The following is a 15,685-nucleotide window of genomic DNA, read 5'->3' as shown; positions in this document are numbered from 1 at the left end:
TCTATCTTTTGTTTGGTAACATGCTGTTGTAAGAACTTACTGTTTTGTGTCCATATATTTTAATATGTAAGTGGTATAGTGAAGCTATCATTCTGTTTCTTTCTTTTAATTGTATCTGTTTAAGGTCTCTCCAAACTGTTGCCCATCTGTGCCTTAGTCCTCTATTTGCTCACTGTGTGATATGATATCTGCCTCTGCATTCCCTATCTTCTCCCGCCAAGGAGGAGGCCAGACTGCCTCCAACTCTCCCCTTCATGCACCTCTGCCTGTCCCCTCATGGACCCGTGTGAGGGTTGTGTTGGGAGCATACCAGGAGAATGGTCAGGCAAGAGGATATGTGAATGTTTAGTAGGATTCCAGAGTGCCAGGTCCTCCTCAGAATGGCCCTTCCTCCTGCACCGCCTTGTGAAGGTTCCTGCGTCCATTCCTTATACTTGATGTCTGGCATTTGCCAACATTTTTTCAGACTCCTTTTAATTTGCTTTTTCTGATTACTAATGGAATTTGAAATCTCTTCATATGCTTTAGAATTTCTTCTCTGAAAATTGTCTCTCCATATCAACTGTCTGTTTTTGTACTGGGGTTGTTGTGTTTACTGATGTGTAGCATTTTAAAAATAGATTTCAGCTTTTAGTCCTTTTCGATGTTAGAAATTGTGAATATCTTCTCACAGTCTGTTGTCCGCCTAGTAACTTTCCCTTAATGTTTTTCGTTGATTAGGATCTCTGTTTTTATTTTTATTTTTTATTTTTTGAGATGGAGTTTCGCTCTTGTTGCCTAGGCTGGAGTGCAATGGCGTGATCTTAGCTCACTGCAACCTCCACCTTCTGGGTTCAAGCAATTCTTCTGCCTCAGCCTCCCAAGTAGCTGGGATTACAGGCATGCACCACCACGCCTGGCTAACTTTGTATTTTACTAGAGACAGCATTTCACCATGTTGGTTAGGCTGGTCTTGAACTACTGACCTCAGGTAATCCGCCCACCTCGGCCTCCCAAAGTGCTGGGATTACAGACATGAGCCACTGCACCCAGCCTTGATTAGAAACTCTTAATTTTGATATTATATTCATCAGTATTTTTTGTTAAGGTTTTCATTTTGGTGGTTTTAAGGAGTCTTTTTCTCTCTTTTCTTATATTTCAAATACTCTTATATTTTCTTCTGTTAACTTTAAAGTTTTATCTTTGGTGTAAGTCTTTAATTCATTTGGTGCCCAACTTTGTATGTGGTGGTGTTAGGGATTTTTATTTGTTTATTTATTTAACGGTCATGTATCATGCTTTTCAAAAGCAAGGTCATGATTTGGGGGAAGACTAGCAAGAAAAGAAAAACTTGAGTGGATTTGGGGTTTTGCAGCCAGAGAATAATCCCATCTTCTCTTCACTTATATCTCCTGGGAAACCGCTGTTGTACAAATCTCACTAAAACTATATTTAAGTCAAAACACTAAAGATTATATCCAGATCCCCCTCACTAAGAATCATAATCAATTATCTTATTTGTACTGTACTGTTAAAATTTCCTAATTAATGTTTAACTTTGAGCATATAGATTTTATTTTTAATTTATTTATATATATATCAGTTTAATTAGCTGTGAAATATATATATATATTTTTTTTGAAGGAGAATTACTTAAAGTTATTTGTAAGAGATTTGATGCCGGGTAGCTTAAAAGCCCTTTCCTATTTTTCAGGTGACTTACTGAGTAACCTGTTGCAGAGTCCCAGTTCAGCCAAACTGTTGAATCAGCCAATTCCCATCCTTGATGTGGAGAGTGAGTATATCTGTTCCCTGGCCTTGGAGTGCCTGGCCCATCTCTTCAGTTGGATTCCTCTATCTGCCAGCATCACCCCATCCCTCCTTACCACCATCTTCCACTTTGCGCGATTTGGCTGTGACATCCGTGCCAGAAAGATGGCGTCAGTTAATGGCAGCAGCCAGAACTGTGTCTCCGGTCAGGAGCGCGGCCGGCTTGGGGTCCTGGCCATGTCCTGCATCAACGAACTCATGTCCAAGAACTGTGTGCCTATGGAATTTGAGGAGTATTTACTGCGTATGTTCCAGCAGACTTTCTACCTCCTGCAGAAAATCACCAAGGATAACAATGCCCACACAGTGAAGAGCAGGCTAGAAGAGCTCGATGAGAGGTAATGAAACCAGGCGTGGAGCTGTTGTGCCCCAAGAAAGGGCCCTGACTGTTTACCATGCTGTGCTGCATGGCATCTGTAATCCTCTTTGATTTCAGAATATGGGGCTCCTGGTGAGGAACAGAAAGGTAGGTGTGTGCCAGTAAGTCTGAGATTAGCTGGAAGGGCTTGGGTGGTTAAGGGAAGTGACTGAGTTTGAAAAGTGCTTGTGCCTTGTGTAGGTTTGTTGTCTTTTCTCCCCATCCATCTCCTGTCCTCCCTTCTACTCCTCTTGCCCCCTTTTCCTTACTATTTGCTTGCAGGTCTGAGGTGGTGCAGGGACTGAAACTGCTGCTCCTGCGTAGCCAAGAACAGGAGAAGAGGTCCGTGGAGGTACAGGAGTTATAATCGCCCTTTCTCACTTGGTGTCAGTTTTTACTATTTGACTTTTCCCAAGTGAACATCCTGCAGTATACAGGAATTGTTATTGTGAGTTTTACATCAATGGCAAGTTTTCATCAAACTATAGGAGGGATGTTAATGTGTGCACAGGTTAATGTAGCACACAACTGTGTTTCTTTGTTATTTTCCTCTCGAGTGGCGCCTACAATGACCTACTTTGTTTTTTTAAAAAGCACTCTAAAAGATGATTCTATCATGGTACTCTGAGGCAGGATTTCATGATTTGTGTCTCTTGCAGATGAGGTCATTTATGTATCTTACAACTTTGGTTAATGTGATACTACTGCTGTATGAAAAGAGGGAAGTTGGAAACTTATATTATGAACAATCAGATTGACTGTTTAGAGACTTTCAAGCAATAAATTATATCGAATTAGTAAATATTTACAGATGACATGGCAGCAAAAGTTACTAATATTCTCAGTTTTCCTTAGATTGCCCTTTGTTATTAAGCTATTTTCTTTCCCTTAGAGTACATAGCAGAATATAAAGTCAAGTACCTAAAGTTGGAAGTTTTAGTGCTTTTTAAATTGGACAGTTTTATAACATTTTTGTAAAATTAAAAAATTGGTACATAAGATTATTTTGGTTTGGGTTATTGTAAAACTGTCATGTTTGCTCTCTGTAAGAACACAATCTGATACGGTAATATGTTCTTAAAAATTATTTGGTGATAGCTTTCTACATGAATTCAAAGGCATCATTATTCGCTTTCATATTCTTTCTGTCTGTGGTTAAGAAAGGCTGTATTACCTTCATTTTTTTTTATGATCTGTGTGTCTCATGTCAATATCTCATATGTTAATTTAAAAATCTAGCTGCCTGTATCAGTTATCAAATACCAGTTGTTTTGACTTTAATCATAATGTAATCACAGACAACTTTGTTGTGGCTTCCATTTGTGGATGGTATAGAAATGTCATTATGGATTATCTATGTACTGATGTTACGTGTAACTTTTGTGCTCTTGGTTTTACATTTTAATCCTGTGCTTCCTATTGCCCTGTGAAAGCTGAGAGGTGCCTGGGAGCAGAAAGGTGACATAAATAATGCTGTGTGCTTGCTTCCTGGCTCTGGGTCCCCTACCACTAATTCTAAACAGCTCAGTCTATTCTCAGTTGTTTAGGAGCTGCTAACCAGATCCTTGGCTTCTCTTTCCCTCTACTGCCTTTCCTTTCCCCCTAACTTTCTACTGTTCATTAGCACCTGTACCAGAAGGTGGGCAAGGGAAAGAAAATGAGGTGAAATAAAATCTGTAGTTTTAGCTACTGAACAGCCTTGTTTGTATTTTTAAAAAATTGGGTTAGATACTAAAGTAAAATTGAGATTGTTCTGTATTTAGCCCATGGCTTTTTTTTTAAATGGGTAGTAGGGAATTGAATGCATCTTCCTAAAGAACAGTCAGCTGGCTGGTGACTTTGAATATCCATGTAAAACTGTCATAAGCGAGTGAGGAAGGAGTTCCTACTCTTGAGTATTAGTGATTGATGACACCAGAGAGAAGTGTCTTTGTATGTTCCTGTCTCTAGAAACAGTTGATTTTAGTGCCTTACTGTTTTTCGAGTACTTGGCCCCATGATCCACAGAGACAGCCGTTCTCTTTATCAAAACAAATTAATATGTATTTTTTAAAAAGCTGCAAATAAGCTCGGCCACATAGAGGTCAGGCAGGCAGGCTGGCCACCCTCAGGGAGATAGGTCCCAGGAGCAACATGGGACATGTTATTTCTGGGCCAGTTTTGCTTTTCTAAGTAGTAGTTTTCTCTCCTTTTATTATTTCACATATCTTTGTTTTGAAAAATAGCTTTTGCAGTAATGAGTTTCAGAATTGCTTTTAGCCGTTATTTCACTTTCAGCTAAGGCCTAGTATGTCTTTACCTCTTTGTGTTGGTCTCTGAAATGTGATTTATGAAAGTATGGCCATCTCATTTTCTAATCACCTTTTGGTATTTAGGGGCTTCAAATGACAGTTTCTGAAATGTGAGAGTGATGATGTGCTGTGTATTTAATAACAGAGATCTCTTATCCTTGCAGCTGTGACCCACACTCCTCTGTGAAATGATTTTGTGAATACAAATGAGTTGGGGATTCACTGTGAAGTGAAAAGAAAGAGCACTGGATTGGGAGTGGATGATAGTCCCGTTCTGCTATGAGTTGGCTAAGTGACTTTGGCCTGGTCACTTTACCTCTCTGGGCTTCATCTGCAAAATGGAAGCATCAGACTAAAGTCCCTGAGGCTTGCCCAGCTCTAATAGCCTTCCTCCCTTATATTTGAAATCACTTTTAGAGTATTGGGATGTGCTGTGTTTAATTAGCACCAGGAACCAAAGGGGGAAAAAATGGCCATTAGGTTGCAAGCCTGAGTACATCTTACCTGGATGCCATGCCATTTGTAGCCTGGTTTTGTTTTTGTGTCTTTAGCACCATTCATTTTAGTATTTTGGTCTCCCGGAAAGAAAACCAGCCTTCTGGACTTGCTAGATTGAAATAATACAGTGATCTGCCCATCAACTTTTTGATTTCCCTTCACTTTAATTGGGTCACAACACAAATGACTTAGTAAATATGAGCGCACTAGATTATAAGAAGCTTTAGCAGACAGTGTCTGAGGATTAAAGTTGCTTTTCTGCTATGTTTCAGGTGGTTAATGGAATGAAGGGTTGCCTGTCCTGTAGGTAATTGTTGCAGGCCTTTATATTTTTAAAAGAAAATATATTACAAATTCGTATAGTTCTGTACTGAAAGAACTTTGGATTGAATTTAAGTTCTAAGGAGGTGGCTGGGTTTCTTATTGTTACCTTTTGTCTTGTCTCATTTAGCTATATCGAGAAGTTTACCGACTTTCTTCGGCTCTTTGTGAGTGTTCACCTAAGAAGAATCGAGTCTTACTCCCAGTTCCCTGTGGTGGAGTTTTTGACACTTTTGTTCAAGTACACATTTCATCAGGTAAAGCACCAAAGCCATCCTTCCCTTCCAGAAAAATGGTTTATTACCTTGTTACTTTGAGAAGAAAGAACTTTTTCATTCAGCTTTATTTTCCAAACATTAATATAATGCTTATTATGTGAAGAGTCACAGGTTTAATCTCCCTAACATCCCTGTGAAGTAGGTTCTATTACCATTGTCATCTCTATTTTACAGGTAAAGAGTCTGAGGCACAAAGAGTAACTGCTTAGAGTCATACAGTTAGTAAGTGGTGGAGCTGGGATCTGAACCCAGAGTCAGGGCTCTTGATCACTATTATGTGAGCAAAGCAAAAGACAGGAAAAGTCTGAAATTAGGGCCTTTAGTTCTATTCTGTAACTGTCACTGAAACCTCCCTCAAGAAGATTATATATAGTGAAGCTCTTGAGAGTTAAGTTTTGGTAGTGTCCAATTTTTTCTCCCCCTCAACAAATGTTTTTTGAGTTCCTATTGTATTCCAGGAGCTAGACATATAACCTTCACAAGCAAAGTGTTTGCCTGCTTTGAGTTTACTTACATTCTACTGACCCTACTCATTCTAGTATGTGTGTATGTATGTATATATATACACACACACATACACATAAAAATATATAAAATTATATATGTGGCTTTATTGAGGTATAATTGTGTATACCATGAAATTCACTCATTGTATAATTCAGTGATATTCATTGAATTCATAGAGCTGTCCAGGCATCACCACAGTACAATTTTAGATATTTCTATCACATCCTATCCCCTGTGCCTGTTGGTGTGTGTTTTTATTTTAGTTTTTAAAGTTTTTGGTAGTGACTGAGTCTTGTTACATTGACGAGGCTGATTTTGAACACCTGGCCTCAAGTGAGCCTCCTGTCTGGGCCTTCTAAAGTGCTGGGATTATAGATATGAGCTACCGTGCCCAGCCATGTGTTTTTTTTTTTTTTTTTTTTTTGAGACGGAGTCTCGCTCTGTCGCCGGGGCTGGAGTGCAGTGGCGGGATCTCGGCTCACTGCAATCTCCGCCGCCCGGGTTCATGCCATTCTCCTGCCTCAGCCTCCCGAGTAGCTGGGACTACAGGCGCCCACCACCTCGCCCGGCTAGTTTTTTGTATTTTTTAGTAGAGACGGGGTTTCACCGGGTTAGCCAGGATGGTCTCGATCTCCTAACCTCGTGATCCGCCCGTCTTGGCCTCCCAAAGTGCTGGGATTACAGGCTTGAGCCACCGCGCCCGGCCCAGCCATGTGTTTTTAAAATAAGCTTTTTTTAATTAAAGTATGACACACATACAGAAAAGTGCGTAAGTCTTATGTGTAGTTAGATGAATTTTCCCCAAATCGACGTATGCATGTAACCATCACCTAAGTCAAGAAATAGAATGTTGCCAGCACCCAGGAAATCTCCTCATGTCCTTTCTAAGCACTTCCCCTCTTTTCTCCCCAGAAGTAACCCCAGTCCTGACCTTAATACCACAGACTAGTTTTGCCTGTTTTGGAGCTTCTGTGAATGAAAGCACATAATGTATGTTTTATCTGTGTTTTTGTTGGCCATCGTGGTTGTAAGCTTCGTTTGCGTTGTGTGTGGCAGTCGTGTGTTGATTTTCATTGTGCTGTTGTTAAGTTATTGTTTGCAAGTCCACTCCCCTGCTGATTTGGCTGCTTCCAGTGCTTGCTGATCATGCAGTGAGCCTTCTTATATGTGCTTTTGGATGTACACAGGTAGCTCTTTTTGTTGGCAAGTACCAGGGATGAAACTAATGGGTTGCTGAGGACATTTGATTTTAGAAGTAGTTTTTTTTTTTTTTTAAACCACTAGTGTTGTAGCTTAATGTGGCTAGAGGAGAGACAAGGGTCTAGGCTAGGAGGGTTGTGTATATTACTTGGAGCAGGGGTTTGATGTGAAAGCTGTCCTTTCTCAAGGAAGGTCTTGACATGTGAAAATAGAAGAGTACCCAGTGGTAAGGATGAGCCAGTTCTGGGAGCAGGGGAGGGAAGGCCAAAACTTGAAGAAGCTCAGAGGTGTCAGGTAGAGGGGCAAGTGCGTGCAGAGCATGAGGAGAGCCGTGCCGAGCTCACTAGTGCTTGGGAGAACTTGAAATGGCTGCAGGAGGGTGAGGATGTAGGGGAGAAGCATCAGAGATGGGACAGTTTTGAGGCATTCAGAGGAATTTTAAAAGAGACCATGAAAAAGGAGGATTTGAGAGAATATTGAGTGAGTGTTAAATAGCATAACAGAAATGGGGCAGCTGAGGAGCCAGTTCTGAGGCCAGAAACAGGAGGCTTACTTGGGGGAGATGGAATGACAGTGTCTTGACATTTCACTCTCTATGTAAAATGGGGTCTTCTGGTGTGTATAGTATGGAAGAAAATGAAGTATCTTTTAAAGTAGGCATGTCTTATGCCTGATTCTTTGGATTGGACCCAAAAGTTTTGTGTTTGAGGTCTGCTTATTTCTATTAGTTCTGTGTCCTTGGAGATACCTTAAATTTACTTAGATTTCAGTTTCCTCACCTAAGAAGATAGACTGCAATGGACATCTTCAGGTCTTTCCCCTTGTTTATTTTTTATGATTCTTTCAGTAGACTCCTATGTGTCATCGAATTGAAAATGGTGGTTTTATATATTTATATACTGGGAAAGTAACTGGGGAAAAAGTGTGCCCATGAAGCAAACCACAAGCTCCTTTCCTCCTCTCTCTACCTGCAATCGTCAGACGAGCTCCTTTCTGCTCTCCTGTCTCCTGTATGAGGACCTTCCTTTCTGGGAGCAGGCTGGCCACCTGTGGGAGTAGGTGTGTCTTTGAGGTCCAGACAGAATCAGATTCTGAGCACTAGGTAGAGGGACAGGAACCTGAAAGGTACACTGTCCCAGCTTACTGTGGGTAAACCAGGGCAGACAGCCCTTTGCTGGGGAGGTAGAATGGTGGTGACAAGGTGGCAAGGTGCACTCTAGGATCAAGGCCTGCTTGTAGAGGAGGTCTTTGGAATAAGACTTAAGAATAAGAAATTAAATGATCTCAAGAGACAGCTTTAAGTTCTCATCTGTTCACTAACAAGTATGATCTTACTCTATCATAGCTTTATTAAAAAGTAATGTGGGAAAATGTGTCTTTCTCTCATCTAGAGGGTTATATGAATATACTTACTATTTTTGTCTGTTGTTTCTAAAATTCACAAATTTTAGTACAGTCATGCGTTGCGTCCCTTAATTGACAGGGATATGTTCTGATGAATGTGTTGTTAGGTGATGTCATCATTGTGTGGACATCACAGAGCGCACTTATGCAAGCCTAGATGGGAGAGCCCATCACACATGTAGGCTAGGTGGCGCAGGCCACAAACCTGTGCAGTGTGTTACTGTGTAGAGTACTACTCTACTATTTGTACTGTGTAGAATACTGTAGGCAGCTGTAACACAAGGGTAGGGATTTGTATCTAAACATAGAAAAGGTAGAATAAAAATACGGGATTATCTGATTGGGCCACTGTCATACATGCAGTCTATTATTGATGGAAATGTTGTTTATGGTACATGACTGTACTGATAAACATAATTTTGAAGAACAGTCATAAGACAGAAGATAGTGCTAGTATCTATCTTCTTTAACCGTTTCTCCTTTTCTGTTTCTTTTCCTGCATTTTTCTTTGCAGTGCTTAGCAGGTGTCTGCTGTCTCCTACCTCGCCTTGCTCGTTGAGCCTCTTGGCTGTGTATAATCCTATGTCTCTCTGTCTTAATGCTCCTAAGCTTAGTGCATCCTCACCACTTCCTTCTTGTTCTTGTGTTTTTCATTTTGCCCGTTCTTCCTGAAACCGTGCCTGAGATGGTATACCCTGTGGGGAAGGGCTGTGGACCAAGAGCCTTAAGATAAGATACACCTTCTTCTTTTTTTTTTTTTTTTGAGACAGAGTTTTGTTCTTGTCGCCCAGGCTGGAGTGAGATGTAGCGATCTTGACTCACTGCAGCCTCTGCCTCCTGGGTTCAAGCAATTCTCCTGCCTCGGCCTCCTGAGTAACTGGTATTACGGGTATGCGCCACCACGTGGCTAATATTTTGTATTTTTAGTAGGGATAGGGTTTCACCATGTTGACCAGGCTGGTCTCGAATTCCTGACCTCAGGTGATCCACCCGATTCAGCCTCTCAAAGTGCTGGGATTACAGGCGTGAACCACCATGCCTGGCAAAGATCCACTTTCTAGTTCTGATTTTGTTCCTTAATTATCTTGTTACCTCGGGCAAGACATGACTCGACTTGACTTCTGAGCCTTGGGTTCTTTATCTGTAAAAAAGGAAGATGCAAAATATTTCTCCACTTTCCAGGACTCATAGGAAGATCACATAGACCAATGCAAATGAAAACTAAACAGCATAAACCACTTGGAAGATAAGAGTGGTGTAATTAGTTTCTTAAAGAAACCTGCCTGGATTTTCAGAGATCAGTTAGCCCTGGAATCCGAAAAGTAAATTGGAGTCTAGGTCCATTTAAAAAATGGGTCTATGAAGGTTTTGAAAAGTTAGGTGACTTCAGAAGTGGAGCCAGTCCATCATCTTGATGACCGGAATGAACCATGTCCACAGGAACTATCAGAGGCCAGGTCATGGGCATACTGTGGGCAGTGCACAAGCCCTCACAGTGGGGCCTGCAGGAGTGGATGTGAAAGGTGGTGCTTCAGGTTATACAGGGGTGTCTGCTCACCTTTCCCCCAGCCTTGAGCATATAGCAAATCCTCAGTTCACATGCATGAAGTTTACATGTATAATTATAAAGTACTCTGACGGAGCTATAATACTTGGATTTGTGTGGTAGCCTTTCTCAAAGGCTCTACCTTATGCATCTGATGAAGTGTGCTCTTTTGAGGGGGCTGGTGGATAGTTTTGAACCAAGGAGGGATAACCTTGGTGATTGACTTGAGGGAAGCTCAGCAAGTTGAACCCAGGACAAGAAGTGTGTCTCTTGGATGGGCAAGTCTGGTGGCCTGTCCAAGGACTGTTCATATCATTTCTTTCTCCTTTTTTTGAGACAGGGTCTTGCTCTGTTGCCCAGGCTGGAGTGCAGTGGCACGATCTCAGCTCACTGTAACCTCCACCTCCTGGGTTCAAGCGATTTTCCTGCCCTGGCCTCCGTAGTAGCTGGGATCACAGGCATGCATCACCATGCCTGGCTAATTTTTGTATTTTTAGTAGAGAGAGTTTACACCATGTTGGTCAGGGTGGTCTCGAACTCCTCATCTCAAGAGATCGACCCGCCTGGGCCTCCCAAAGTGCTGGAAGTACAGGCGTGAGCCACTCTGTCTGGCTGCCATATCATTTCCATGTGGCTTATTCATTGTTTTTCCTAGTTATTCTCCTGGTTCACTTCATGTCATGGATATTGTCAGTATTGCCAAGTATGGGGTGGAGACCGGACTTGGTCATTTTGTTTTCTGAAGTTGGTCCCGTCTAGTTCCAGAGCTACCCTTTGGGTTGTGAAGTTGGAGTTTGCCTGGCTTTTTAAGTTCCACTTTTTCTTTTCTTTTCTTTTTTTTTATATATTTTAATTTTTTTTTCTAAAATATACACACTGGGCCTCACTGTGTTGCCCAGGCTGGTCTCGAAGTCCTGGTCTCAAACAATCTACCTGCCTTGGCCTCCCATAATGCTGGAATTACAGGCATGAGCCACTGCACCCAGCCAAGTTATACTTACTCTGTCTCAGACTTCAGCTTAGGTACGGAGAACTCCCACTGGATACCACCACCCAATGTTAGTTATTTCTTGGGCACTTCCATGTATGCCCTTGTAAACGTCTAGATTTCCGTGTGGATCAGTAGTAGAAAGAAACTGATCGAAGAAGGTGATGTTATTGTTTATTTTCGTATTTGATCTTGTCACCAAATATGTGGTCCAATGAGACAGCCACTAGCAAAACCAAAGGAGTCTTTCAGGTAGTGAGCATTTGAGTGGGATATCAGGGGTTGGAGCCACAGGTTGAACCGGAATGCATAGGGGAAGGATTGGTTTTGGAGATTGTGTTGCCTGGGCTTTGCATGAAATAGAATCTCAGAGCCCTTGAGAAAATTAACTAGTGCAGTGGTCTTCATTATGCTACTAGGATCCTACAAAGACTTCTCACTTTGTTCCTCCACATCAGCACCTGGTTAGAGGTTGCTATTAGCAAGTTTGACACCCCTGCTTTTGCAAATGGGATAATGCCCTGAGGGTCAGATTTAATGAGTTCATTTTCAGTCTGTTCTATAGGAAGACTGCAAGTGTTACTTTCCTTACATTCCAGTGTGTGAACCTGTCACCTTTGAAGCCACTGAAACTGATTTTTGCTTTCATAATGGTTTGTAGTGGAAAGAGCATTGGCTGGGGGTAAAGGGACCTGTTTTTAACTCTAGCCTTAAACAGCTTAAATCTCTGAATCTCAGTTTCTTTCTCTTGAAAATAGATTTAAACTAGATAATCTGTAAGAGCCCTCTCCACCATCCCAGATTTTTTTTTTTTGTTTTTTTTGAGACAGAGTCTCACTCTGTTGCCCAGGCTGGAGTGCAGTGGCGCTATGTCGGCTCACTGCAAGCTCCGCCTCCTGGGTTCACGCCATTCTCCTGTCTCAGCCTCCCCAGTAGCTGGGACTGTAGGTGCCCGCATCATGCCCGGCTAATTTTTTGTATTTGTAATAGAGACAGGGTTTCACTGTGTTAGCCAGGATGGTCTCGATCTCCTGACCTCGTGATCTGCCAGCTTTGGCCTCCCAACATGCTGGGATTACAGGCTTGACAGTCTGAGATTTTAAGATAGATTTTTGTTTGACTTATTTTATAACTCAGTTTATCCTGCACAGTATCTCCCTTATGATGTGTTCCGTGGTACTCTTGTCTTGTTAGGTTCAGGAAGGCCCAGTGTTATAGACCGACTAAAATCCACCAGTTTTGATTACCGGGAAACTGGGGAATCTAGGCTTATGGTGTCATCATTCTGCTGGAATTAAACGCCGGCATTTGTGTATTTCTAAGGAATAATAGCATTAAATAATTTCATTGTCTGGATTTTTTTTGTACCATAGCCTACTCATGAAGGTTACTTCTCTTGTTTGGATATCTGGACGCTCTTTTTGGACTATCTGACAAGTAAAATTAAAAGTCGTCTTGGAGACAAGGAAGCAGTTCTCAACAGGTAAACTCCTTAAACACTGATAACTAGATACGGTCATTTTGCCAGTTATTCTAGTGGCCTAAGGGACAGCCATGCATCTGGACCTTTTCAGTGAAGCTGAGTCATGTAAGCTGTTTAGGCAATAATGCCATTGAGCATTTCCTTTTTTTTCTCTTTTAAGTGTTTTGTTAAGACTTTTAAAAATTTTAAAAGTAATATGTATTACTAATTTTTTATATTTTAATGCGTTTGTGTTAATGTTTTTAATTTTTTTAATAGCCCTTATTTTAGAGATACAAACTGAAGTATTTATTGGATAAAATGATATGACATCTGGGATTTGCTTAAATAACCCAGTGGGGGTAGAAGGGAAGTGGGTTGGTGTAGAGAAGAAACAGGCTGCCCATGTGTTGGTGATTGATGTTGGAGTTAGTTCATAGGAACTTGGGGTTCATTATGTTCTTACTCCATTTGTATGTGTTTGAAAATTTCCTAAATAAATTAATAAATACCTGTTAAGAAAAAGGTGTTCATTTTTAAATCTAGGAGAAGATATAGAAAAATGTAAGGAAGATAAATTATTCATAATCCCACACCCCAGAGATAATTGCTTTTGCACTTTTTATTATATTTTTAAAAAACAGAATGGGAAACGGTTTTTTTCCCCCCATATGTTTCTCAAACCCATTTTTCTTGCTTGCAGGAAGAGAGTATATTTCCTGTACAATATGTTCTTTGTGCCACAGGGTGGGGAAAAGAGGAAGAGAAGGTGGAGATTCAGCATGCCAGGAAAATAATGGCAGCATCCATATATGGGGAAAGTAAAAGTGGCAGCTTTTCTTAGCAGAAGCATACCCATCGTAGTCTCAGTAGGTGACTGCATCGCATTCACGCAGTGAGCAGGCAGTGATGAAGGAGGCAAAGAAGCTATATTTTACATTGTATGATCAGAGTAGTTTCCTAATAAACTAAACCTGATTCGTATAATTCGTATATTTATGCTATGAGATTATAAACTAGGTGATCTAGCCCTAGGTACTTTACCATACTTAAGAGAGTGCCTGCAGATTTTACTCAGTTTGGTTATAGCTCCTACTTCTTTGCACAGTATTTATAAGAGCAATTTCAGATTAGGTGGTCCTTGTGTTGTAAAACCAGTGCATGAGGAAGGTTCTGTCAAGTGGAAGCCATGCGGGGAATCGCACAGACCTATGTTTGGATCCTGGTTTTGTAGTTGCTACCTAGGGGTACTTGGGTAAGGTACTTAGCCTGTGGAAGCTTCTATTTCCTCATTTGTAAACTGAGGATGAAGATAATAGTTACTGATACATTAATTGAAATAACGAACTAACATATTTAGAACGCTTGGCACGCTGTAAGTGATCAGCTGGTGGTGGTGTTAGTGAATACTCTTTCCCCATAAATGTACCAAATGGAGGAGGGTGGAGAGGAGAGACTCCACTGCAGAGAAAAGGTTGGACTGGAACTCCAAAGGCTTTTCCATTCCTGCGGCTTTGTGAGTTTTAAAAATTCTAAACAGGACCTAGATGTGATAGTATGTACCTATAGTCCCAGCTACATGGGAGGCTGAGGCAGGAGAATCACTTGAGCCCAGGAGCTCAGAAGTGCTGTGTGCAGTGATCACGCTGTGGCTGGCCACTGCTCTCCAGGCTGGGAACGTAGTGAGTCTCTGTGTCTCTTGGTACCAATCACTGGTTCCATTTGCTGAACTCTGTCTCTATTGAAAATTAAAATAAATAAATATGCAAATTTCTTTTGAGAATTTTATTTTCCAGGTTTAAACATTTGTTCTTTTGTTCCCAAAGATGGTTTTTGTAATTGTGGAATAAGTTCCAAATTGCTACGGTGTCAGGTTATAGGTAGTAAGTTCATATATCAGAAATCGTATTACACACAGGAGATGATGTTTTTGGTGAAGTTGCCAACTTTAAGTAATTGTGTTTTTGAAATGAGATTCTTGAAGGAAAAGTTACTTGTGCCAAAATATCTTTCTTACATGCTAAATAGGCATATCTTTTTGGTTCTGGGACTATGCCTAATTTTTCTATATTTAGTGTACATATTCCTTCATATCTCTCAAGCTTGTTGCGAGAATAAACCAAGGAAATGGTTAATATGAAAATGCTTTTTAAAAAACAGTACAAGGCCGGGTGTGGTGGCTCATGCCTGTAATCCCAGTGCTTTAGGAGGCCAAGGTGGGTGGATCACAAGGTCAGGAGTTCAAGACCAGCCTGGTGGAGAAGGTGAAACCCTGTCTCTACTAAAAATACAAAAATTAGCTGGGTGTGGTGGCAGGCACCTGTAATCCCAGCTACTTGGGAGGCTGAGGCAGGAGATTCTCCTGAACCCTGGTGGCAGAGGTTGCAGAGAGCCAAGATCACGCCGCTGGACTCCAGCCTAGGCGACAGAGTGAGACTGTCTAAAAAAAAAAAAAGAGAAAATATATACTAGCAGGTTATTAGTATTAAACACACACTTCTGCAGATCATTATACCAATAGAAGGAGCAGTGGTGTAGAGAATTTAAATTTCTTTTTTGCTTTAGGCTAGCTGTGTTTACTTTTGGTCAGGTTATATGCTGATCACATTTCCTCTTGCCAAATGGATGTACTTAATACTTCTCTTGCAAGATGGTTAGGGTTCAAGGAAATCATGTATGTAAAATAGCTGACACAGCATCTAGATGTATTAGGCACTCAGTACGTGGTCATAGTGATGACAAATAGCAAAGAGGAATAATAGAAGATGCTACTGCCTTTAGACTGTAGTTGTGACTGTGGAGATAGGTGGCATGGCCCCTGGATAGTCTAAAGGCCTTTAGCCCATCTGCAGATGTTTCCCTGCCTGCCTAGGCATCTATTATCTAATGTCACAGTTGTCAGTTGTTCTGGCTGACCACTTGAAACAGTGGGAATTTTTTTCATTGATCATGTGATTATCATCCTAAATGAGGCTTTCTAATTTTTCATGATTTATTCTTTTTTAAATGTGACACATATAATG

At 41.0% G+C, this 15,685-nt stretch overlaps 1 protein-coding gene across 3 annotated transcripts in view; it reads left to right on the top strand.

Moving 5' to 3' along the window:
- XPO6 (exportin 6) overlaps positions 1–15,685 on the top strand; it is a 117,163-nt gene that overhangs the window by 55,876 nt on the left and 45,602 nt on the right. For all 3 annotated transcript variants that reach the window (XM_033217917.1, XM_033217918.1, XM_033217916.1), the window contains 3 exons: positions 1,694–2,147; positions 5,408–5,534; positions 12,574–12,683. In XM_033217917.1, the coding sequence (XP_033073808.1) occupies positions 1,694–2,147; positions 5,408–5,534; positions 12,574–12,683 (691 nt within the window). The remainder of the gene's footprint in view (positions 1–1,693; positions 2,148–5,407; positions 5,535–12,573; positions 12,684–15,685) is intronic.

Source organism: Trachypithecus francoisi, unplaced genomic scaffold (genome assembly GCF_009764315.1).
Source record: "Trachypithecus francoisi isolate TF-2019V2 unplaced genomic scaffold, Tfra_2.0 Lachesis_group10, whole genome shotgun sequence".
In the NCBI taxonomy this organism is placed as follows: domain Eukaryota; kingdom Metazoa; phylum Chordata; class Mammalia; order Primates; family Cercopithecidae; genus Trachypithecus; species Trachypithecus francoisi.
The sequence above is the reverse complement of the archived record's forward strand: the minus strand, read 5'-3'. Positions and strand labels throughout refer to the sequence as shown.